This window comes from Mytilus galloprovincialis, chromosome 1 (genome assembly GCF_965363235.1).
Source record: "Mytilus galloprovincialis chromosome 1, xbMytGall1.hap1.1, whole genome shotgun sequence".
Lineage (NCBI taxonomy): Eukaryota > Metazoa > Mollusca > Bivalvia > Mytilida > Mytilidae > Mytilus > Mytilus galloprovincialis.
In genome coordinates, this window is record NC_134838.1 from 127,430,090 (window position 1) to 127,457,882 (window position 27,793).

General features: G+C 32.9%; 1 protein-coding gene across 2 annotated transcripts; it reads right to left on the reverse strand.

The window, feature by feature from the left end:
• On the reverse strand, nt 1-25,867 carry LOC143058437 (uncharacterized). Of its 2 annotated transcripts, none has more exons than XM_076231935.1 (4): nt 25,175-25,867; nt 24,229-24,378; nt 17,849-17,992; nt 1-700 (listed from the first exon to the last, which is right to left on the reverse strand). In XM_076231935.1, the coding sequence occupies exons 1-4, from the start codon at nt 25,773-25,775 to the stop codon at nt 684-686; spliced, it is 912 nt and encodes a 303-aa protein (XP_076088050.1). In that variant the 5' UTR covers nt 25,776-25,867; the 3' UTR covers nt 1-683. The 2 variants fall into 2 exon arrangements, with proteins under 2 accessions (XP_076088050.1, XP_076088042.1); XM_076231927.1 differs by lacking the exon at nt 1-700 and adding an exon at nt 13,681-14,425 and having other exon boundaries at nt 25,175-25,864.
• Nucleotides 25,868-27,793: the final 1,926 nt, after the last annotated feature.

Consider the following 27,793-nt stretch of genomic DNA (forward strand, 5'->3'; position numbering starts at 1 on the left):
ATATACCTATTTCTAAATAATTACATTTAAATTTATGTTTCAAAATGTATTCACCTTTATCAATTTATATCGATTTCAGACACAATATTAGTGCATACATTTTTTTCTAGTCCGTAGGTGTCATTAAATTTTTAAACTGATATGTGGTTTTAAGCTGTTCAATCACACGCATTTAAAACCATGCAGCGGTTAGTGGTGAAAGATATTTGCAAATTTTAAAAAAGTGTCTGATTAATATAAAAATGATTGCTGTACAGGAGTTTTATCAAATAGTTACTATTATTATATTGCAATCCAAAATATCAATTTTGGTGAACTATTTAGGTCGCAAAATCCCTCCAAAATTCACGAGAGTAAGAAGAGGCGTATCAAATTATAAGCCTGTTACCTTTGATAACTATGTACAAATGATGTGGATACACAGAACCTATAGCCAAATCTTAATCCCTGTTGTATATCTACTTCAAGCATTCTAATAATTTCCAATTAAATCTGCAAATATATACATCAAAAATAGATATATAATGACGGTGACTGGTTGAAAGTTGGTTTCCGGAACGTTTTCAATATCTGCATCAAACACAGTTATGTTCAAATTGAAATTCCGCTGACTGGATGGTCAAAATAAAAAAAATCCGCTGACTGGATCTCATTGAATGACATCAATGGTCTTCGGAATAATCTCAACTGACAGAAACATCTAGAAAATAATATATAAATATATATATAGGCCATCGCTTCGAACGTATATCACATAACTAAACCACTAACGCGTTGATGAAAAAGTTTTTCTCTCTCAATTTTAAAATGTGTTTTCATAGTTTTAATCATTGCTCTAAATGTTTGTAGTATGCCTTAATTGTGACACGTGTGCCATGTTTTTATTTGTTTTTAATTTTAAATGTGCCTAGCTTTAGTTGTGCTTCAAGTTTTAGTTATGCTACAAGTTTTGGCATGTTTAGATGTATAGCTTATGTTATGCTTTGCATGTTTTTTGACATATCTGTGGCAGTGCTGTCATTTTGCATTTGAAATAGTAATTGCTGCTTATATATCTTATCTGCATGTTCTATGTTTTAATGTTATTTATATTTGGTAAAAAGCTTTCAAGAACTTATGTGTGTATTGTTATGTGTTAACCGAATCAAAAATAAAACTGTCGTATTCGTATACATTTATTGAGAAGGAAATCTAGTGAAAGTATAACAAATTAAGAACTGCAACATATAAACTTTTTAAATAAAATTGAGAATGGAAATGGGGAATGTGTCACAGAGACAACAACTCGACCATAGAGAAAACAACAGCAGAGGGTCACCAACAGGTCTTCAATGCAGCGAGAAATTCCCGCACCCGGAGGCGTCCTTTAGCTGGCCCCTAAACAAATATATATATAACATTATTTCACTATGTCCCTCACGTTTATATTAGTATGACAAGTATGCAGTGCCGAAGCAATAACTACTCATACTTTAAAAGGCATCATCAGCGTCTGAGTAAGAAATAAAATAGAATAATGAGTCAGGGTTTTGGTGGAGAACGTCTCACACGTCCTTTTTTCAAATATTTAATCGAAACGTTGTAAGATATAGTACTTAATATTATGTGTCTACTTCACAAATAATACAAGATGGTCTTGAGTTATAGATTCTAGGTGCTGAAGTTATATACAGTTTTCTTTTACTTCAGGTACCCCTTTATTTAGTCAGCGTGCTATTATATTTCCTTTGCTCGTATGACTTTTTACGTGAATCGGTATTTATGCATCCCGCCATTGTTCTTTTTCAAAGCTTTTCAGCTTTTGACCTTCGCGATGCAGGTGGGTCCTGATGTGCGATTCGGATACAAAGGGTTTTACAGTGTTTTTTTTTCTATTTTGTTTACCCTTGTATTTATATTTACTTATTGTTAATTGATCGAGAAAGTGTATACTGTATTTGGCGTGTACCAATAACGACAAAACTTTTGTTGTTGACGTCATCGTAAATTTTCTTTGTGAGATTTATCCGATTATTCGAATTGTTTTAAAAGTCGGTTGTGTTGTATGTCTGTAATGCATGTTTACCCAGTCTAGGCTGCTGGATCCTAAATATTTTCACAGTATGTCTGTTTGGGTTGCACACCTAATTATGTCAATATAACGGAACTAAAACTACTGTTAGACAAGTGGGAGGTGTAGTTAGCTATGAATCCAGGTTTAATCGCTCAGTTTCTTCTGAAAATGCATGCACCAAGTCAGGATTATGACAGCTGCTTTTTACTTGTTCCGTTGATTGATATAGTTTAACTTTGTCAGCTTAAGAAGCTTCTATCGTTACCCTTTTGAATATGCCTTGGAATTCGGAACTTTTGTTAGGCAGCAACCATTTGATTTTCTGGGGGGGGGGGGGGCTATGGTTTTTTTATCTGGACAAATTTTTTTTTCGCGACAAGTCGAAAACATTTTTTTTCCTTCAATTTTAGCATTACATATAGTGGCAGCTGAGGGTGAAACAAACATTTTTTTTTTCTCCAAAAACTGGAAACAAACTTTTTTCCAAAAAAACCCATAGCCCCCCCCCCCCCCCCCCCCCCCCCGAAAATCAAATGGTTGCTGCCTTATGCTTTATTTTTTTTTAGCTAAAAGGAAATATAAAGCGATTTTTTTTTCAAGAAAAGTCTCTGTTGCAAAGAATCTATGCATGTTATTCACGTCCGTCTGACAGAGTTCATCTAGACTTGACCTTGACTAAGACCTTACTAATATTTCTCTCAGACTTTTAGTTTTAACATACAATTTAATCATAATCAGTTAAACGTATACACTCTTGTTTATATTGTCGAATATAATATTGAACATAATCGAGCAATTGTAATCTGATAATGCAATCTCCACGAAAATTATGTGCAAATGTGCCTAAAGCTCAACGTCTTAAAGAATAATTGGAAATTAATTTTGGAGAATTTTTCTCGGTAAGACCTTACACTTTTACTCATATTTCAGTTTTGTATCAGATTTTAGGGGAGTAGGTATGTAAAACTGATTAAGTATGTTAATTGATTTTCACCTTTAGTGACATCAGTCGTCTCGTTATTTTGAAGACACGTTTATACATATGCACATGATGCGAAGCTTTAGTTTCATTCGATAGTCATGCCATCTTGAAATTTGTAGTAAAGAAATATCGGTTTTGATTGGTTGCCGTATTCGATTGGCTTGAACAAAATAAAAAAAAAATGGGAACACTTCCCGGACAGGAGAAGATACTAAATATGCAAGACACGATGGACAATTATTGCTTCATGTTGACGTAAATTTAATATGCGAAGTCTTTTAGAAAGGTTAAACTTGTAAGAACAATCATCACACTATTCCGTTGGCTTACTAAGACTTTTCTACCTCAGGCATAGATTACCTTAGTTGTATTTGGCAAAACGTTTAAGAAATTTTGGTCCTCAATGCTCTTCAACTTCGTACTTTATTTGGCCTTTTTAACTTTTTTGGATTCGAGTCTCACTGATGAGTCTTTTGTAGACGAAACGCGCGTCTGGCGTATATAGAAAATTTAGTCCTGATAACTATGATGAGTTTATTTGGTACTAGGACTTTATAAAATATTGTATTAAAGACTTTAGAAATAAAGGCAACAGTAGTATACCGCTGTTCAAAACTCATAAATCCATGGACATAAAACAAAATCGGGGTAACAAACTAAAACCGAGGGAAACGCATTAAATATAAGAGGAGAACAACGACACAACACTAAAATGTAACACACACAGAAACGGAGAAAACAGACCATATTTATTTAACACAAAAATATAAAAATGAAGTACTGGATATAGCCAGCAAATTGTAAAACAATATAAAAAAAACATACACATACTAATATCTTTATAAAAAGCTAACATGATAGGTAAATTGTCCGCAATCATGTTTGATTATTAGTCGTTATCGGCTTCGAACTAGCTTTAAGTAAATGCGAGTGCCTTCAGATCTGTACCTCGTGTCTTTTCTGATATTAGGGGATTTATAGTGTTTCTTATTTCTTACTTCTGTCCTATTTCAGGAGCCTGTAATTTAGGGGCTGTTGTGTGTTGCTGAATATCATATTTGTTTTTTATGTATTGTTTTGTACATTTATCAGACCGTTTGTTTTTCTAATTTGAATTGTTTTACATTTGTCATGTCATGAACTTTTAATATAAAACTCGAAATATTGATTGATTGATTGCTGGTTGCTTTACGCCGCATTAGCACAGAAAGGCTATATCACGGCGAAGAAAATAGAAATACAGAATATGTCAAAGAGACAACAACCCGGCCAAAAAGCAGATAACAGCTTACTATGCTGTATAGGTTTTACTCATTGGTGAAGGCCATACGTTTCACCTATATTTGTTAATTTCTATAACGTTTGGTCTTATTGTCAATCATATCACATCTGATTTTTATATTAACCCCGTCACATTATATATTGGCATGCCCCAAATCAGAAATCTATAACTGAGTGGTTTTCCTTTGCTTCTGTATATTATATATGTTTTTGTTCATTATTTAGTAAAGTTTGTTCATGTGGTGTGTTATAAATATTGCACAACAAGCACCACTGTTCCAAGTTGGTAGAGAGGACTGGGTGTCCATAAACATGTTTAAAATCTCGTTTTTTTAAATAGATTAGACCGTTGTCTTTCCCGTTTGAATGGTTTTACGCTAGTAATTTTGTGGCCCTTTATAGCTTGTTGTTCGGTGTGAGCCAAGGCTCCGTGTTGAAGGCCGTACCTTGACCTATAATGGTTTACTTTTATAAATTGTTATTTGGATGCATGGAGAGTTGTCTCATTGGCACTCATACCACATCTTCCTATATCTATATATTATGTTTTCCCGGAAACAAATGGAATACGAAAGAGCGTCTAGGGTACCTTTTAAATCAAGCTAGTGTCCGTTCATGCTATATTTAAGAGTCTTCGTTTTATATCTTTTGGTATCTAGTCACAATAAAGTCTATTAAAAACCATAAATCAGAATCTTGATCTTAAAAATACTGTATTCAAGTGAAAAGACGACATTGGTACAAAACACAAAATAACTTGATAAAAGATAATAACAAATGGAATACGAAATAACAGTTAGAAGATAGATATAAGAAGATGTGGTATAAGTGCCAATGAGAAAACTCTCCATCCAAATAATAATTCATAAATGTAAATTATTATAGGTCATGGTACGGCCTACAACACGGAGCCTTCGCTCACACCGAACAGCAAGCTATAAAGGGCCCCTAAAATTACCAGTGTAAAACCATTCAAACAGGAAAACCAACGCTCTTATCTATATAAAAGAGTATGATCAAAAGAAATAAAAAGACGAAACGAAAAACTATAAAAAAGAAGATGCGATATGAATTCTAATGAGACAACTCTTCACAAGAGACCAAATGAAACAGAAATTTACAGCTATAAGTCACCGGACTCCAACAATGAGCAAACTCCATACCGTATAGTCTGCTTTAAAAGGCCCCGAAATCACTAACGCCCTTTATTAATGTTAAAAAAATAAGCGAAAATATAACCTGAGATAGTAGTGGTGTAACAGTACAACATAGGAACGAACTATAAAAATAAGTTGAAAGAGGCTTAACTCGTCATATGGATACAAATAGAAATATATCTAACAAAAACACAGAGTGAACGTGACTAGGTACTTGTACATCCCAACAATATAAACATTAAGTATAGATCAGAGAGTACCCGCAGTTGCTGGCTGCTAGTTCAAAGTCAAAATAACTAAAAATAACAAAACACTACACAATTAGCTTAATTATTAGTAAATGAAGCTAGAAAGAAAAAAAAAACAAAACAAAAGATCTTGACTCAAATTCATCCGGAAGTGTAAGAAGTTCTTTTCTCTACGTGTAGAATATGTCGTGCTGCTCATAACAAAGTTACATAGTAAGCTTGTAAGATAAATAATCATCTGAGAGATCTTTACTTCATGGGAATGTGCTGCAGTTCTGTTACGTCACAAATATGAAAAGTTTGCAATCGAAAAATTATAGTCATCCGGATTAAATTAACGGCATCATTTTTATAAGGGAATGGGACATTATGGATATAGGCTAGCGACAAATATACTTCTTTATCCTTCAGAGAAACCACTTTTAGGTTATCTGGATTTTATTTAGAGACTGCTTGCTTTTGCTTGTATTCGATGATCCTGTGGTTTTGGTGCAATAATAGCAAGTCAAGTAAAAACGAATACCACCTGATTCTCTTTTTTAGTGTTTTAAAATAGATAAAATATGCATAAAATACAATGAACTTCAAATAATTCGTGCATTATCTCGACTAATATATCATTTGTGACAATTAGAAAACTGTCATATTTAATTTCATTTCCATAAATCAGTCTTTTTTTCTTTACTTTGATGTTTTTGTCAATAAAATTAAATTTAATTAAAAGGTTTATCAATCACTTTATTATATTGCTTTATTTAAATAAAACCTGTTATACATCTGTCATTGTCCTGTACTATGGAATGGATTACCCCTGCATGCCCATACAAGGAATACACTTGATCTTCTAGTATCATGTATTGCCCCTGCATGTCCATATAAGGAATACACTTGACCTTATAATATGGAATGGACTGCCCCCTCATGTCATACAAGAAATCAACGTGCCCCCACTCATTATTATTTACTATTGATATCATCATCACAAGGATAATATTGTATCAATCACAGTCTCGTCTCAGTTATAACAGCTGAACGGACGTGCTGGGTCAGCTCTCTTTTATCCGCTATCTTCGATAAGGGTTTACTGATAGATGGGTCAACGACTTACTACTTTCGATGACAGAAACCAATCCAACGCTGTACAGAGTCAGAATACGTCAGACATTATTCGCGTAACCCGCGTCAACATACACCCAAAACCCATAATCGATGGGGGAGTGGTATGCCGACTGACATTCGAGGAGTGTATCCGAGGTGTTGAATAATGGATTCCATTTTACTGTCCAACGACAGTGGTCCTGATAATGCTTCCTGTCATCGTTAATACTACGTCCGTGACTCATCGACCAGTACTGCATCATCGTGGTGAGCGGGCTGCCAAGTTTACCAATCTGGCCCTGAGAGCAGCCGTTGTGAAGACATAACATCAAAATAGTCAACAAAAGAAAACCAAAACAACTCACGAAACCAAGATGGCGACCTTCCAAAATGGCGTCCTCCACCTGTTCCTGACCGTTGGCACAAAATTATTTAAACGCTCACCAAACGCGTTCGGGCAACGAGCCGACTGTGCGAGGGATGAATATCCAGTCAAGGTCGTTAAACATTTCCATCATCATAAGATTGTATTATCTGTTTGTTTATCTGTAATGCTTTTGTCTACATACTCACATTGTATTGAAAACGAGACAATCTTTGGTATGGGAATATCTTCCCGTAACTTAAGAGACGGCAATGCATAAAACGTTATTTGACAGTAAAACAGAAACACTTTTATAAAAATCCTACGAAAATATATACGAAAACACAATAGGGACAAACAAGAAATAAAACACTTAGACAAGATGTGCTCGAGACTATAAAAGAAAAAAACGATTTAGAAAGCAGATCATGAAGTTCGAAGACATTTAAGTGTGCACTTTACTACCGGAAGCTAGCCAAAGTAGACACAGCTGTTGGTGAAAAACATCTCTCGAAGGTTCTACGACGTCTCGTCTCGTCATAACATTTAGTATTTGTGCGAGGCCAGCAAGTCATTACCCAACTGTCGGGTCAAGAGACATTTTTTACTAAGTTAGTTAGTATATCACGTAGGCTGTTGAAACTGCAATAATTTTCCCCAACTTTTAATACATGAGTCATATCATCATACATCATTTTCTATAAACAGCATTACGATATAGAAGGTAAAAGGGGGATAAATACAGTCGATTATCAATTTTTAATTAGAAAAATTAAGCAAGATAGAGTGCTTATAAAGAATGTAAAACAATATTTTGCAAACCCTTATTAGAATAAATTACAATCATTCTTATTTTTTCAGTTTTCAATCTGAATTGGTAAACTGATAAGTAGGGGAAGAAAACATGTTTTTTTCACCTCCCAACAATACCACCTTTGACAGAGCATGCGTCTATAATTCATCATTTATCAGGAAATAAGCTTCATCATAAACATCCTTGTAAATATAGGATGGACTGGAAGAATTAACAATGATAAAAAAACCTACAATGATAACGATATATCACATTTTATGCTAAATAAATAAGCATGATGGACCTCTTGGCTATAACGGTCACATACATACACTTTTTATAAGAACTCGGAGTAAAAGCTATCGAATCAGGATTTTAGTATATGAACACTAGGTATATCAATGTTTTTGGCATTTTCTGTCAATAAGAGGTCGTAAATTTATTTGTAATTCATTTTAATCAAAGTATAAGATCGTATTAGGCAAACCCTCGTAGGCGGATCCAGGTGGGGGAGAGATTATATAGGGAATCACTGAAACATGACTTGGATGCCCCCCCCCCCCCCCCCTTTTGAAAAGTTATGGGTCCGCCACTGAACCTGAAAGGATTCCATGAAACCAAAACGAGCCAGTCAGTGTTCCTCAGAGAAAACCAGACAATATCAAAACAAAAGTCATATAGTTCATTTTTTGAATGTAGAGAATGCAAGATGTTAACTTAGTAAATAATGACACAAAACATAACAAGTTTGAATCAGGTAATACAAGTATTTTGTTAAAACCACATCACAAGGTTACATGTAGATAAATCACATGACTTGTTAGGAACATATTTGTGGAGTGTACCCATATCTCCTAATTTATATGTAAACCTCAAACTGTACCGAGCAACCAAGGAAATAATGCAATTGCTTATTTTTAAATTTAAAAACCGCAATTAATTAAACAGATCACCAGGGAAATAAAAATTTTTTAAGATAAATAGATATGAAATAAAGGCATTTTCATTTTTAATACGTGGCACTTTTGTCACAAGTTTTGATACAGACTTCTTTAGCAACGCCGCAAGATCGAGTTGATATTCGAGCTGACGATGCCAACAAATAAAATAAACTTATTTTTTTCAGCAATTTGTCTTCACAACATTTTATATTTTTTTTTTCGAATAGGAAAGACAGGGGTCTTACTTATCAAAATTGTAGTAGAACGTCATTGCGACCAAATAATCGAATCGTATAAGTATAGATGTAAAAGAAGAACGTACCTTTTAAAATGTTCAAGTGTTTTTTAAATCTTTATTTTCAATATTTCATTTAAGAGTTTGGTGTTGACGAAACATCTTTGTTTGTTTTTGTATTCGGGTATATTCATAGTTTTTAAAGACGCGGGACAATTTAGAACGTTTTGATCTGAGAAATGTTTTTGAATTTAGATCCAAGCCCAATTTTAATGGCATCCGATACAGTTTCTCGATAAAACGTAATTTTTATAATTTTGTAATATGTTGTAGGCCTTGGCGAGTTATAAAATAAAACACAAAATAAAACATAGGTCACCGTGCTTGTTTCCGAGAAAATTGAGGCTGAAAATTGGGGATTTGTGCAATTTTGTTAAACAATTAGGCAATGTTATAAAATTTTTGGAGCAGATATTTTTCGTCGTAAATTATTAAGATCGGGTTCAATCTGAAGCTGTGATAAGTGACAAAAAGGAAAAAAAAAATCACTACACGAATAACTATACAACTATTCAAGCCTTGATTTACATTGCGGACCAGATGTTCAAAGTGGTATTTTTTAAACCTAAAAAAAATGATATAAACTGTTTCTGAAAATGTCATTTTTATCATTTTTCTGCATAAACTGTATTTTGTCATGCTTTCTCCAAATCTCAAATAAAAAATATAGGTCACCGTGCTTGATTCCATAATAAACGCGATTTATCCTAAAAATTGAGTCCCCCCTTTGTAACCCCAACGTTAGCGCTAAAGTGCACGACGTCGCTGGCAGACAATTTCGACGTTATCTCTGCAAATTACCGGCGACATTTTTCAGATGTATAAATATTGCTTGTAAAGTACTATCTATAAATTGGTTATATTGTTTCATACCGTATGTTGACCACTAAATTTGTTTTGTTTTGTTTGGTGGGCTGCTTTTTCATTACAAATATTCCTTAAAATCCTTTTATTCACGTTTTAATCACTGAGAAATCTGTTTTTGTTGATACGAATTAAAAGTTCACGTCGTTTGGACAGTAAATCAAATTTAACGCGCATTGCAATTCGAATTAGAATTTACGTTAGGAATTTCGAATGCGAATTAAACTAATTCGAATTAGTTAATGCGAATCGAATTCGAATTACGTGTGAACTTAGCATTATCCTGCAAACGGAACTTCTTTTTTTGTACATAAATGGCAGTACATGTACATACATTAGGCCGTTACTTTTTTTCGATTGAATTGTTTTACTTTGTCATTTCGTGACCTTTTATAGCTGACTATGCAGTATGGGCTTTGCTCATTGTTGAAGACCGTTCGGTGCCCTATAGTTGTTAATTTCTGTGTCATGTTTGTCTCTTGTTGAGAGTTGTTTCATTGGCAATTATACTACATCTTCTGTTTTATGTGGTCAGAAAACAAAAGCAAACTCTTATAAAGGAGAATCTTCAATTTCCTAAAGAATGCTCTTGTCCATGCAAACAATGAAACTATAATTTTGAAATGTTTGATTTAGCAAAACCGATTGGATTAGTTGCGATTTTAAAAATCCTTCTCTCATAGCGTAATTTTATTGGTAAATAACTTTTATATTTTTTTCACCATAGCGCGTACATAAAATATCGCACGTCCATTCCTCTGTCTGTCCTTCCGGTCCTTCTGGTTAATTACATTTTTCAAGTGAACAATTCTTGCCAACTTTTTATATAACTGATATCGTATGGACACGTTTGAAAATCAATGCATATCAATTATTCTTTAAAAGAGTTATGCCATTTGAAAACATTGATTATATTGGAAATTGCATTGTATTTGCTGTCATCCCATCATTTCTCTAATATATTTACAAAAAATATAACCATTATACATGTTTTTAAAATAACACGGGGGTTGTACAGGAAGTCATGCTAAGTATATCTTGACTCATTCATTATTCTTGCTCAATAGTAAGTTTGTATATCACAACATGTTTTATATGATCCCCAAGTTGAAGCTCAATAAAAATTCAAGAACTCAAAAATGAATGAAAGAATCATCACGAAAAAGTATACAGATCTTAAGAATGATTTAACTAAAAAGTATGTGAAGTTTTATGAAATAATTATAAATAGTTTCTGAGATACGGCGCGACATGTGAACACCCACTCTTTTGTCATAAACTCAATAACTTTAAAATCAAATTTTGAATCATCCTCAAAAAGTATAATCTTCAGATCAATATACGAGTAGCTAAGGAGTGTGTTATTTTTTAAGCAATAGTCATAAATTGTTTTTGAGTTACAGTGCGAACTGTGAAAAAAACTGTTTTACCTGTAACTCAAAAAGCTCACCAAAAATTAAACAGACCATCATGTTTGAAAAAACAACCATGTTCAGTTTAATGAAATTTGGATAATATGCTGTTCCATATTTACGACGGACATTTGTATACCATAATACGTCCCGTAAAAAACATTACGAGTGTATAAACATATTGTTAGCTATTGCCTTTTGTTAGATAAAATACGTGCAACGTTGAGGATCTTTTATATTAGCGGCGTGTACCTACGTTTTCGGTATTAGTTTTAAAATATCATTGGTTTCCTGTGCTGCAATACAATGTCATGGATGATAAATGATAATAAAAATGATAATTAACATGCATGATATTAGTAACACCAGAAGGGTTAGTCGTCTTCAGATTGCTCACTTTACATTATTTTGTTGAAGATCTCAAAGAAACAGTAATTTGTTTTATTTCTTATGTTGTTATTAGACTGTTATCCTGTAAGAATCAAATGCACTAAAATTAATGGCGTAGAAGTTACCATGCGGGAGAAACAGAATTGGAGCATCGAAATTCCACATTACGTTTCTTATTACGGAAAATTATACGCAATACGTCCCGCAAAAAGTGACGTTTTGTGGGAATTCAAACGCTTAACGTCGCGCCAAGAGTTAACTCCCTTGAAACTGTATCGGATGCCCTTAAGTACATTATATTCTGGATGAAAAATGGGATTTTGTTGACTAACATCGATTATAGGCAAATGTGAAAGTAACGTGTAAATCGCTAACCGTTGTTGTGTAACCAACATTTAATCTTCAACAGGTTTTTCGAACAAACGGAGATAACTCAATTGAAATTATTTAATAGTGCATGTAGGCAGCTGCACGAATAAACTCTGTATATTGACTGAATTAACTCCTTACGAACTCGCTACCACGCTTGGGAATGGACTTCTTATGTTATGTGTTCTTTTATTTTATTCATGTATGGGTCTTCCCCAAGCATTTTGTACTGTATTTGTTTAAATGTAGAAAAAAAGACAGAATAAACTGGACATGACTAACCGTGAAAACTTTGACAGTGAAAGAACGTTGTAACAAATCCATAGACTTAATGTTGTTTAGTTTATTATTTGAATTATTTAAATTCGATTATTAATTATATACAAATCGAAAATTGGTACACTGCCTTTATTTTCAAGGTGCTTGAACCAATTCAGGAACTTGAAGGTCAATCGTTACAAGAAAAATCATCATGAGAAAAATAGACCAGTATACATAATTAGAATAATAAAATGATTGCATGATTGTAAATGAGACAAAATGACGTATTATGAGAACATTTATTTATTTAAAATATGCTTTTTACTTTTCTTCTACAAGATATTTTACACATCTGTGCTTATGAAAAGCATTTATGCTTTTTTTATTATATTTTTTTAATTTATAAATGATATGTCTTCAACCTATTGATTTTGTGACAAAAAAGAGCCCTTATCGCTAAAATGAAATGTTCACTGTCTATAAGGATGTTTTAAAGTTAATGACCCCTTCTGTAGCCCTTTTTTTGCATGGACTTTTTAAACTTCAATTGTATCAAAACTACAGATATAATGAATAATAGAGATAGGCCATTTTGTAACGATACGAATGGGAAACTTGATGCAAGGCATTATTATCTACTGTTTCATTGCATTTAGAGAAAATCCACAGCCTTTAATACAAAGATTTTTGTTATAAAATTTGAAACATAGATTACTCACTTGCTTTTCTATGGTGTGCTAGTGTTAATTCTTAACAAAAAGTCAAAGCAACCTGTAAAATCCAAAATACCCCGTGCTGAGTCACTAAAGTCGAGCGCACCATAAAAGCAGTAATTGATTTGGTCCATATTTGTATTTGTTTGAACCAGAGACATATAATACAATAATAACCAATAACTACATTAATAAACTTTGTTTTAAGAAAATTAATGCTAGCACTGCATGCAATCATCCTATATCTATCAGTAATCAAATTGCCAAATATGAGATTACAAGGATAAAGGCTGTGGATTTTCTATAAAATTTCCATATGTTTAACATTGAATCAACACAAGGGTACATAATCCTTAAGGTATTTTGTAGTGTGGTTATTTATGGTGTATTTTCACTATCATAGGCAGCTATCTTTATATGTATTACGACTTTGGTATCCTTTATGTTTATAAATCAGTCCCATTTTTAAGTTTATTTCTATTTTAATAAAACAAAATGTCTAACAACAGTGATACTCTGTATAAACTGTGTTAACTATCGTTTGTTATATTTTGCAGAAGAATATTTTCAATTATCCGATTGCTTTATATATCAAAAGCAAAGCCTACTAGAATTTTATAACAATCGACAAAGTCCTAATTCGTTAATTCTAAAGGAATTGACTTGTAGGAGTCGAGTAAAATTTCACTGTTTTCAGTTTTTTAAGTTTTTCCAGCAATAATATCACTAAGAATCTTTTCTTCTTGTTTAAGTTTAACCACTGGCTGTATTGTCATTTTGTTGTTTTTATCTAAGTTTTTTCCTTCCTTTGTATAAATAATTGATTCCGGAAGATCATTTTGAACACTATATCGACTAGCATGGTCATCAGAAGTTTGAATGCGTTCTTCAACTTCTTTTCTTTTGGGCAACGCTAACGTTAACCTTGTCCAGAACTTCTTTTCTTTCGACGGATTATCTCCCCCTGGCCATTCTAAATAGGTAACTGACTTTAGGATATGTTGTAAATTGACATCCATAGTCTTTTTGAGGGAGGAAATGTCTTCCAGTATAATAGGTATGATCGTTTGTCTTCCGTGAATCATCTCATATTGAGCTTTTTGATATTCAAACTTGGTCCATTCGCTCTCTATAAATCTGGGCGTTAACAACAAAATAACTCTTCTGCTTTTAGTAATGGACTGTAGTATGTTATTGGCTATTGCTACAACGAAAGTATAATGTATCAGCAAAAAGTATTCAATATGAACGAAATAAAATAAAACTAAGGCATGCAAATTATTTTTTCGTCTCAGGACTCTGTAATTTTAGGTTCGTTTCGATTTAAGATTCATTTCATAATTTGGATAAAAAAAGTTCACTGCTCAAATGAGTAGCTCGTGCTGTTATAAAAGTATGTTTTTCTTTTCTTGTTTTGTCATAAATCAGGCTGTTGAAAATGTCATCAAATTAAATGTTTCACATTTTGACAGGGCCTTTCATTGCTGACTATACTGAATGCATTTCTGTCATTGCTGAAGATCGTTCGGTGATCAACAGTGTATATATAAAGTGCGAATCCAGCTAGTTCATTTTAACTGTCATATACGGGTATGTCTATTGTAGAATAAAGGATCATGGGAAAACTGTATTTGTTTACGTTTTGAAAATACCAAATTAATTGATTTGAAGGAAAGTTTTTACATATTTTCATTGTGATATGTCTTTATTATGTACAAACATAGCATTAAAGTTCAAATAAGTGTTATAAAAGCAACATAATATAGCATATCGATTTTTGAAAGCGATCCATTTTAACTATAGATGCGATGAATTATCACTGTTAGTGCAGTCATTTCTGATGTGGAATTTTCGAAGATGCGAGGAATTTTTATTGTAGAATTATGTGATAAATGCACTTGAAACAAATGAAAAAACTTAGTTGATGACTTTAGAATTTATGACTAGTAAATGTATTTTCAAATTGAAATACAAACTCCTCGTTCATTCTTTATCAAATATAGCTTTTCAAACTTGTAACAAAAACGCTTCTCAAAATGTCATATTGTATTCTTCAAATTACGTTTTTCCTTGATTTAAAAAAAAATTAAAAGATATTTCTGTATTTTTTTTAAGTCAAAGATTGATATTGCGGAGTTTAAATGCAGTCTGTGTAAAATAGAGACGAGTACATTTGAGGACGTTATCTTCCACGCAATAAATACACTTGCGAACAGAGAAATATGCATCTTGAAACGCAATGGTGACAGAAAAGCTTATAAAAGATTAACTTTCCCCAGTTGTACCCTCAACTGCCTCAATTTCCATATTCTGAAAAAGACAGTTTTGGTAGAACAAATGTTCTTGACTCGATTGTTGCTTGCATGATTTTAACTGTATAAGGTGAAACGGTATGTGACATAAATTATCCACAGTCATTAAAACATGAAATGTAAGGTGTGGGCGAACTTTTTTCTTTGCATTGGTACGTGAAGTAGAGCACCCTTGATATAAAAAGAATTATCCGTAATGAACAGCTCGATACCAGAGGAGGATTTAGGAGGACAGGGGGTTGCCCCCTTTTTGGGAAAACATTTGGTTACTTTTATATGGAATCACTGGAGCGGGCCCCCTCTTAGGTAGTCATTGGACCCCTACTTATAAAAATTTCTAGATCCGCGAGTGGATACTACCACAGAGGTCAAACAATGCACATTTGGGTAATTGTACACAACATGCATGCTACAATTCATGTTTGATGATCTTAGACCCTTTGGACCTCTATGTGGGATATTTCGGTAACTTGGTAAAAATCCCCAAACTGGATACAAGGTTAGATTCAGCATGTCAAAGAACCCCAAATATCCATAAGGTCTTTTGTCTATAAAAATGCATGCATGGGATACATTTGTTATTGAAGGAATGACTGTAACAATAGGATGAAGATAAAAAAAATATCTTATTCTGGGGTCTCATTGGGGGGGGGGGGGTCTGATCCCTGATCCCGCTTACTGCTTTATCAGATTCCCGTATCCCGCTTATACTATGCAGTTCTCATTTTTTTAAATTTTCCGTGTCCCGCTATACTTTATTTCTCGTTTTCACGACACAATCATTTGACTATCACGTGTCACGCTTACAAAAAAATCGGCAATTCCGCGTCACGCTTATACCCCAACGCGACCCACTATTCTACTCTTTTCTGACTCATATTAAGCCCATTATAAATATATTAAAAAAGTGTGTTTTTTATCCCTTTTTATCCCGTCTCGTTTCGGGTTGAGCCACAGATAGATAAGATGTCATATAAGACAACTCTCAAAACGAGTCACAATTTATAAAAGTATACCTTTATACGTCAAAATACGGTCTTCAACATGGAGTCTTAGTTCACACCGAACAGCAAGTTATAAAGGGCCCCAGTGTAAAACCTTTTAAACGGGAAAACCAACGATTCAATCTTTATCAAGATGTACGTAATTAGTGGTGAAGTGTCATGGAAATGGATAAAAAAAAACAAGGATATGGAAATGGATAATAAAAAACAAGGATAAAGATCCCTATACGATTCATAAGAAATTTTATCATCATTCGACAGTAAACATGACTCGCATAAAGAAAGCATCATAGTGGAATTCAGTTCAATATGAAGAAACTGAATGACAAAACCTATTCTACGTTATACAACTTTAATAATTGTGTTGAAATGAATATTTTTTCTGCAACAATATCTTACCTGTTAGTTATAAAACACCTGCACGATCTGTTTGTGAAATGTCCTAAATATTCACCTATTTTGGTATATATTTCACAGCTATTTGGATTTAGGCGCGAAAAAAAAACCCGTTCGCATCTCTTACTTTGTTTTATTAGTATTATGTGTTTCTTAACATATACTTTTTAACTAATTTTCTTTATTTTCTTCAAAAATAAAAAAAAGTCGTCTGTTTATTTATCATTCTACATCAAAAATTTCTGGCATATACAGTGAAAATGATATTTTAGGATCCGCACTTTACATACACTGATCAATAGTTCCGTACATTCACGTCATTTGGTCTGGTGTAGAGCTGTCTCATAGACATTCATACTAAATCTCCTTATTTATATATAAGGTAAAGGTTATAGCGTCTTCGTATATTTTCATTTTCAGTTTTTTGTTGTATATATAAAGAAGAAGATATGATATGATTGCCAATGAGACAACTCTCCACAAGAGTCACCATACGGCCTTCTACAAGTAGCAAAGCCCAAACTGCATAATAAGCTGTAAAAGGCACCGAAATGACAATTCAAACAAGAAAACTAACGGCCTAATTCATGTACGTTGATTATTATTTGTCATTGTCTTTTCCTACGTGTGATCTATATAATATATAAATGGTAACATTTTCATTTTAAACATTGAATTGTGAATAGTTTCGAATGCTGGCCGTATTCTCTAGGTATTTGGGGAGGGGAGGGGTCAACACGGCTTCAATGGTAAATTTATTGTCAATGTTTTGTGACGTCAAATCCTTACATTACAATATTTATCAAATTTCAGGAATATAGATAGACAAGTTTTCTGTTCTTTCGTCGAGTTGTTGTCTCTAAGACACATTACCCATATCCATTCTTAATTTTTATGAAAATATGATTTACTCACCATTGCCAGGAATGAAATCTCTAAAGTGAAGACACAATTTAAAACCTAGTTCTAGTTCTAATTTGGGATATAAATATTTCAGCACAAACTGTTCATCATTTCCCGCGCTTTTGTAAGAAATAAAAGCATCCCATTCCCTTTCATCTGTAAAAAAAGTATGGAAATAATTTCAAAGACATTTGTTTGAGTCCGTTTTAAAAAGAAGCTAGAAGATAAAGTATGCTAGATCATTTAATTTCACATACAGGTATGTTAATGATGATATTTCCATTAACAATCTAAACTGACTGGATCCCATATATATGTATATATCTAGTGAATTAGAGCTTAAAACACAGAGATACAATTCCTCCTCCTCATTTTAGACATATATACATCAAGGACTACAGCGGTCATCCCAGTAACAGAATCTATGACAAACGAGATTATAAATTTTCCACACCTTAGCAGTAATATATTAAATAATTCGCGTATTGAGTATACATTTCTCAACTCATATGGAAGTCAAGAACTTGCAGCTGCTACTCAGTTTTTGTAAAGCGTCATTAGTTTCTGGGAAAACATTTACAATACGTCAGGTTTTGTCAAAGAACGTCACGTCATTTTCCTCAAAAAGTTCATTTTAAAATGCCAAGACCTAAAAGATAAATACCCAGTGTCTACTTCACAAATAGTTCAAGAGGTCGTGAGTTCTAGGTGCTAATGTTTTGTATTTTATTTTAATATCAAATACGTAGTTTTCCCATTCTTTGTCCTTTTTGCTATAATTTTCCTTTGGTCGTACAACTCTTGACGTGGATATCAGCAGTTCGACCTGGCTCTTATGTATTGTTTCACTCACTCCAGAGAAGGGGTTTCAATATAAAGTTGGAAAAGTTATCACAGACACTAAAATGCCCCAAATGTGCATTAATGGCTGCATGGCTTGGGAAAAAAAGATTTGTGGATGGACTAGTTATTGCTTATAATCAATTGTCAAAAGTATTTCTTAATTAAACTATAGTTCTTAATATAGTAAATGGAAATAAACAGAAAAGATTGAAAGTATTCTACTGACTGCGAGCCTTGACATTATGAACCAGGTGCTCCGCAGGGCGCAGCTTTATACGACCGCAGAGGTCGAACCCTGAACAGTTGGGGCAAGTATGGACAAAACATTCAAGCATGATACAGCTCTGAATTTGGATTGTGATCAAATTTTTGACATTACATGTTTTTTTTTTACACAAAACAAATGCCAAGATTTTACAAATCAATTAAAGATTTCTTCTTCAAACTTTTTAAATCTAAAATTAAATAGTTGACACAGCATAGGTTTCTGACACAGAATGAATGTGGTCTAATGAACTTAAAAGGTTTTTTTTGCCTTTGAGCAAATCACTATGCTGTTGAATATTAATCCTCTCAAAAAAATGTTTGAAGAAATTTTCTTTTTATTTATGAAATCTGAAATGAGAAAAATTTAACCCCCCCTTTTTTTTCACATCCCCGTTTCCCTTTTTCAAAACTGATATCAATTCAAATTTCTAATGGAGTTTGCAACAATAACTACTCATTTAAATACATCATAAAATATTAAGATGTAAAAAAACTGCTTGTTATCACTGAATGGTAAAGATTATTTAAATTTATCAGTTGGTAGTAAAAAGTGTATATACATTGTATATTGTATATAACAAAGATTTAAGTTGATTCTGGACAAAGAAAGATAACTCCAATTAAAAAAAATTCTTGCTATTGCACAATATTGTGCAATAGGATATTTCTTGCTTACTATTCTGGACAAAGAAAGATAACTCTAATTAAAAAAAAATTTGCTATTTCACAATATTGTGCAATTAGATATTTCTTGCCATTGCACAATACTGTGCAATTGAAAAGACTTGCTATTGCACAATACTTAATATAATAATTTTAGATCCTGATTTGGACCAACTTGAAAACTGGGCCCATAATCAAAAATCTAAGTACATGTTTAGATTCAGCATATCAAAGAGGCCCAAGAATTCAATTTTTGTTAAAATCAAACTTAGTTTAATTTTGGACACTTTGGACTTTAATGTAGAATTTGAAATTTGAAAACAGGACCAAAAATGAAGAATCTACATACACAGTTAGATTTGGCATATCAAAGAACCCCAAGGATTCAATTTTTGATGAAATCAAACAAAGTTTAATTTTGGACCCTTTGGACCTTAATGTAGACCAATTTGAAAACTGGACCAAAAAACTTCAATAATCAAGAATCTAAGTACATTTTTAGATTCAACATATCAAAGAACCCAACCGATTCATTTTTTGTCAAAATCAAACTAAGTTTAATTTTGGACCTTTTGGACCTTAATGTAGACCAATTTGAAAACGGGACCAAAAGTTGAGAATCTACATATACAGTTAGATTCGGCATATCAAAGAACCCCAATTATTCAATTTTGATGAAATCAAACAAAGTTTAATTTTGGACCCTTTGGGCCCCTTTTTCCTAAACTGTTGGGACCAAAACTCCCAAAATCAATACCAACCTTCCTTTTATGGTCATAAGCCTTGTGTTTAAATTTCATAGATTTGTATTTACTTATACTAACATTATAGTGCGAAAAACCAAGAAAAATGCTTATTTGGGTCCCTTTTTGGCCCCTAATTCCTTAACTGTTGGGTCCTTAACTCCCAAATTCAATACCAACCTTCCTTTTGTGGTCATAAACATTGTGTTTAAATTTCATAGATTTCTATTTACTTAACCTAAGGTTATTGTGCAAAAACCAAGAAAAATGCTTATTTGGGCCCTTTATTGGCCCCTTATTCCTAAACTATTGAAACCAAAATCAATCCCAATCTTTCTTTTGTGGTCATAAACCTTGTGTCAAAATTTCATAGATTTCTATTAACTTAAACTAAAGTTATGGTGCGAAAACCAAGAAAATGCTTATTTGGGCCCTTTTTGGCCCCTTATTCCTAAAATGTTGGGACCAAGACTCCCAAAATCAATACCAACCTTCCTTTTATGGTCATAAACCTTGTGTTAAAATTTCATAGATTTCTATTCACTTTTACTAAAGTTAGAGTGCGAAAACTAAAAGTATTCGGACGCCGGACGACGACGACGACGACGACGACGACGACGACGACGACGCCGACGCCAACGTGATAGCAATATACGACGAAAATTTTTTCAAAATTTGCGGTCGTATAAAAATGGAAACATAGATGTTAATCAGCTTTAATGTAACAAAAAGCCAAACATACAAGATTTGGAAAAAAAGTAGTTACCACTAGCGCCAATCATTTAAATTTGAAATTATACCCCCCCCCCCCCCCACCTGAGTAGCAATATACCAACTTCACCTGCATATGGTATTTACATTTCCCAACTTATTCGGTATTTTACAGCTTGCAGCTCCTACTCAGACTTTGTAAAACGTCACCAGTGTCTGAGCAGGAGGTTAATGAACCAGGGGTATGACAACGAACGTTGCGTCCTTTTTTTCAAAAAAAAAGTTCATCGGAAGGTATCAAGTCCTGGTAGATAAATATTCCGTATCAACTTCACTAAAAATATACACGAGGGACTTGAAGTATAGAAATTGGGTACTAACGTTGTTTATCATCTTAATATTGTGTTATACTATACTTTTATTTGCCTTTATGACTATTACTTTACTGTTCAGTCTGATTTTATTGATATCCATTTGACGTGATTCGGTACTTTTACATCCCGTCATTGTGTTATTGTTCTATGATAATTCTCGTGTTCGTGTCTTTCATGTTTGCTAATGAGCTTTGTCTATATACGCCTTTTGGTATTTCTTTGATACCTAGACGTGGCTATGTACATATGCATTCCGTTATTGTGCTATTGTACAATTGTAAATTGGTGTATTCTTGTCTTTAATGTTTGCTGATATGCTTGGTCTATATGCCATTTTGTGCTTCTTTGTTACATATTTGTTTGTTTTATAGTGATTAAGATTATAACACAATGTTGACTGCTGTACCCAAAATTTTACCTATTATGTCTGTTTGTTTTGTTCACACATCGTTGTCAATATAAAGGAATTTGATGCGACTGTCACACAAGTGAGAGGTAAAGCTAGCTTTAAAACCAGGTTTAAGGGCATACGATACAGTTTTAATCCCGTATTTACATTTTGATAAAAGAAATCCATATAGACTGTTTTACCTGATTAAATAAAATATGTAATGAAAAATATACCTTCATGTGCTACTTTTTGATTAAAATGAGGTCGAAATTTTGTATATTTGCTCAAAATTCGGATTTGTGGCCGTATTTTTTCTTTCGAAAGACCTAACTTTTTTGTTTCAAAGATCAACACAAATTGTTTTTTAACTGTATTTAATATTAAGTATCCTAAAAATTTATACATTTTTAATTCAGAAATAACTCGTATTTATCAAATTTTCATGAATGTAGAAAAAAACATAATTTTTTGCTGTATATTTATTAAATTTTAAAAAAAAATGCACTATTTACGTTTTCATGAAAATTAGCACACATGATCTTCTCGTGTAATCAAACCAAAAGGCATTTTAAAAAACGATAAGTCATAGTTTGGCGTCGCGAAAATAACAATTTACGTTAGAAACGTCATTACCTCCCCTGTAACTGTATCATATGCTCTTTTAATTCACCATTTTCTGCATAAAAATGCCTGTACCAAGTCAGGAATATGACTGAGTTTTCCTCAGTATTTTTGTGATTTTACTTTTTTTGTAGTTGTGTTGTTAAACATAAGGGACGACATCAAAAGTTCAATGAAGGATAAAAAGCTTAATTCACATAGTTTTTTCACTGACCCCCCCCCCCCCCCCCTACCCCTCTTAACTTAATTTGTGAAAAATTGATTGACCCATATGGATATATGTAAAAATCAATGTCGGATAACCAAATCTTGCTGCAGTTCAACCCCCCCCCACCCCAAAACTATTTGAATTAAGTTTTTTATCTTACATTGATCTTTTGATGTCGTCCCTAAGTAGTGGTATTAATCAACTATTGACGGCTCTCGATCAACAACACTTAAAAAAAATATCAGAATCGCTAATCTGGACCATCTCCCCCCAAAAACACCCAAAAGCAATACCCCGATACCGTGATGCATATATACCGAATAACTCCAACAGTGGTAACACTTATTTTCAGGCAAGATCTAGTGACCTGCTTTTAAATACCAAGCTCCAATAAATGAATCAAATAACAAACAATTTCTGTCAGTAATGTTCCGCAAATACACCTCAAAATATGTTTCACGCAATGCTAGATTATCCTTCTTCGTATAAAGATAACATATACTAACCTGTTTCGATAGTCTAAACATGTTCACAGTTGCAGCCCTTAGTGCACATACAGTCAGTTTGTGATGATATATTTTATTGTTCTGACTAAAATTATAGTTTACATCAGATTCGAGAGTGTCTTTTTTTGCTAGAAACAATTTCAAATTTATTACATGAACTGTGAGCGAAAATTTTGGATTTAAAGTTTGAGTTTTTATGTTTGTTCATGGATGACAGATATATACTATATATATACTGATATATAAAAGCTTGTTATTACAATGCACTTTTACGACACAACCAATATAATTATTATGCTTTTTATCGTTAATGTAACCATTAGACTTTTAAATATTTGTAACTATCTTGATACATATTTTATTACAATAATATATTGATATTTGTACATACTATGTTTTGATGACGCAGGTGTCTGTACCACGCTGGCACTAGACCCCGTTATAAAGGGATAGTATCACATTATATTATATAATGCGGAGCTATTTGCTTGTTAACAAAAATAACAACCAAGATGGCTACATATTGCCCAATACTGACCACTAAACGATACGACGTGGAATGACTTCTGCGAGGGATATCTTCAATCTATTTTTTAATCAACTTTTACAGTCTGTCATTTTATGGAGTCAATGTTCTTTTATGATAAGTTTTCGTTGTCTTTGTATGGGTCTCATTTTTATCCCTGTTTTGAATTTTTTTTGATGTGATTTGATATGATATTTGTAGCTATAAGTACAATTTCTACCTTCATCCTCATAACATTTAAAGTATGTACAAGTTTTAAAAAAGGTATGTACAGGGGTCGAAATACCGTATGTATCTATTCCACCACAGTATTTGCAACATGAGAATTGATGATGTTGTTAATAATACTGACCACTGAACAATATAATACGATGTGAAATGACTTCTGCGAGGAATATGTTCAACCTATTTTTTAACCAACTAACAGGACTCTGTGATTTGATGGAGTCGGTGTTATTTTATGATAATTTTTCGTTGTATTTGTGATATATGTACGCTGTCTATTTTTTTATTCTGATTTTGAAGAATACAAATCTTACCTGCATCCTCATAAGATTTGAAGTAATGAACAAGTTTTAAAACAGGTATATATCTCTTCCACCACAGTATGTACAACATGAGAATTGATGATGCTGTTACTACTGCCAGTGCTACGATCAGGTACCAGTACCATATTTTCTCTACTGGGTCTAAATGTAATAAGTGCAAGGTTACAACATCTGTGTTTATTGTTTATGTCCGAGTTGATACAAATTATATACGCCGACTTTTATTTTTTGCAATAAAGATACTTCTATTTTATTTTGTTTTCATCTTTTATATGATTTCTTTGATTTCATTTTCTATCTTTTTTTTTTTATCATTTCAGAGGATTCTTTTTACAATCAGAAAAAGTTGATATATGATGTGGTATTTCCTATGAAGGTAAATTCACAAAATCAGGAAATGTATAACGGTGTTGTATTAGTAGGCATAGGTTTCCGATCATCAGTTAATTTTTAAAAGCAATGTGTAACTGGTGTCGTGTCCATCTTTCCATTATTGAAAGTTCGCCAATTAACGTGACTCTGTACATCCCGTCATTGTGTTATTTTTTTATGATAATTTTTGTATTCTTGTCTTTTATGCTTGCTACTGTTCGTTGTCTATATGTCTTGTTTGTTTCTTTGTTATATGTTTTATTTTAAAGTGATTAAGATTATAACACAATGCCGTACCCCTATTTTTGACAATTTATCATATTATGTCCGTTGTTTTGTTCACATATCATTGTCAATATAATGGAATTTTATACTACTGTCATACAAGTGAGGAGTTCAATCCACCATTTCCTACATAAGAAAATGCCTGCACCAAGTCAGGAATATGACAGTTGTTGTCCATTCGTTTGATGTGTTTGAACTTTTGATTTTGCCATTTGATTAGGGACTATCTGATTCGAACTTTCGAGTTCAGTATTTGGGTGATTTTACTTTTTATACTCACCCAATATAGGATCTTTTCCAGGAGGATTTTCGTAATCACAGTATTCTGTTCCATTAATAATCTTACAACCGAAATCCCCACATGATTTACAACACCTATTTTCACATAAATCTCCATCTCCCCCAAGGTCACATTGACATCTGTGGTTCCCCCTCTCAGTAACAACACACTTCCCATAAATACAGAATACTCCATTGCAATATCTTTCGAAAAGTGGACGTAGTGTATAATTATCTGAGCATACATGTTCCTGTTGAATAACATCGTTTCTCGGGGGGTCGAGTATTTGAGTGGTGACTACTTGGTTGATAGGTACTGTACTGCCAGATACTTGGCTCGTTTCCGCTTGCAAACATACAACGTTATTGTCATAACATTCGCACAGTCCATAACATTCTGGAGGACAATATAACTTTTCACATTTAACGCCAGACCAAATATCACTATCACATGTACACGGGTCAGTGATCCTGTCACAATAGCCGTGTTCACAAGTTATAAATCCATGGACACACCTTCGTTCAGATATTGGTCGCTGTACAATACAGTCTGGTGCTACAGATGCTGAAAGTGTTACAAGTCCGATTATCATGGTAAACATGGCTTTCCAAACAACCAACTATGATGGTACTATTTCACGAAGACTGTTGTTTGGGTAGTCTTATTCATCATTAAAACTTTTAAAACGATAAAGATTACCGTTTTCATGGTTCATTGCCCAAAATTTTATTAAAGGTTTTAAAGTTTGTTAAATCTATTTTTGGTAAAATATCGTGATTTCATATTTGTGTTTACGTCACAAGGGAATATGAACCAACCAGATTGCAGTAATATTATAGATTTCGAGATATTATACTGTTCAATTACAACATCTTTTGTAGTCGCATCCGTCATTAATTAAAAAAAAAATAATCCTGTGTTTGTATAATAACGAAAAGAACACTGTATATTTTGTTTGCACCCGAAGCACTGTTCTGATATTATCTTTATCATACAGAAAATGTGTATTACTTTATTATGTATAATGTGTGTAAGTGTATAACTGTAAAATCTTTGGATCTGGAGTACTTATTAAAGATACTTAAAGATGTTTTCCGGTACAGGATCCTCACGCCTCCTCTTCACCAGACTCATATATTAGGTCGTAATTATTATTGTTACTGCTGCTTCCGGTTATAACTGCGCGGTAATCAGACTAATATAGTTCCTCGTTTTTCCAGTGATTGTCAAGTCTGTTTTTAAAGGCATTAACAGACGGTGCCTTAACTACTTTTTCTGGTAGTTTGTTCCAGGTTTTTGCTATTCTCACCGTAAAACTATTTTTCCTAAGATTAGTATTAAACCTTTGATGAATGATTTTACTACTATTAGTTCTAGTACTGTGCCTATTCTCTGTGCTCGACATCAGTTTTAGGAAAGTACTAGTTTCCGGGTCATATTTATTGTGTATGATCTTATAAGTTTCAATCATGTCCCCTCTTATTCTTCAGTACGCTAGTGTTGGTAATTTTAATTTCTTTAGCCTTTCTTCGTAGCTTAGGTTTTTAAGTCCCGGTATTTGTTTCGTAGCTCTCTTTTGTACACTTTCAATTTTATCGATATATTTTTTCTTAAAAGGTGCCCATACTGAACTAGCATAATCTAGATGTGTTCTTACAAGTGTTTTATATAATGGAATAAAGATTTCTGCATTTAGATTTTTGAATGATCTTCTTAATGCCGCAAAAATTGAATTTGCTTTATTTACTTTCTCACATATATGCTTTTCAAAGGATAATTCTTCATCAATGACTACCCCTATATCCTTCTCTATTTTGCATCTGCTTATTTCTTTTCCCAGTACATAATTTGTTTTCTTTTTATTTAGTCAAAAAGCGCTAACAGACACTACTAGTACTTAAAACTGCTGTTAGAAGTTTGCTAGTGTGAACTGCAAATATATAAAGCAAGACTTTAACTTATAAATATCTTTATGGTCCAGTGGCAAATATTTCCCACCCTTTTGGGACAAACATAATTTTTTTGTGTTATTCATTATTATGGAAGAATATCGTTTATATATTGATTTATCTCTAGGACAACACACTAAATTTTGTTAAAATAATAACACACTTGCTGTAGACATAATAAAATAATGTACAAATAAACCTGTTTTATTATTCTTTTATGTTATTAGTTTCTATACTAATGAAAGGTGTACTACAATGTATTTTCAAGGAAAGTAAACAAATAAACTAAGTTGAATGCCATCTTCGATCTGGTAGACTGATTTATGTATACAAAACACTATATGTTGCTACACATGAAAGTTATGTATATTAGATAAAATATAAAAATAACATCAAATCTAAAAGAGAAGGTATATGTATTCTCATACAGTTTAAAGATATGAAAAAAGACGATGATCGGTGACTAGTTCAAGATAAATGCACAAAGTGTGTGGGCTTCATAACAAATCATGAAGTTGAATTTGAAACTCTGTCCGAACGTTATCTTTTCTCACCAAGGAATACTGTAAGTTCCTGTTGCCCGTTTTCATGGGTTGGGTTTCAGTTTGCTTCAGTTATGATAAGTACACACATTAGAAAACAGTTATTAAAACGTTAGTTTTCTAGCAAG

Excerpts from the sequence above, each read along its gene's own strand:
- LOC143058437 (XM_076231927.1), bottom strand. The coding sequence starts at position 25,775 with ATGTTTACCATGATAATCGGACTTGTAACACTTTCAGCATCTGTAGCA. Across the intron at positions 24,379-25,174 it reads TGGAAAAGATCCTATATTGG|ACCCAGTAGAGAAAATATGG; the intron begins GTGAGTATAAAA and ends TATTACATTTAG. Across the intron at positions 14,426-17,848 it reads AGATTTCATTCCTGGCAATG|CAATAGCCAATAACATACTA; the intron begins GTGAGTAAATCA and ends CTTTCGTTGTAG.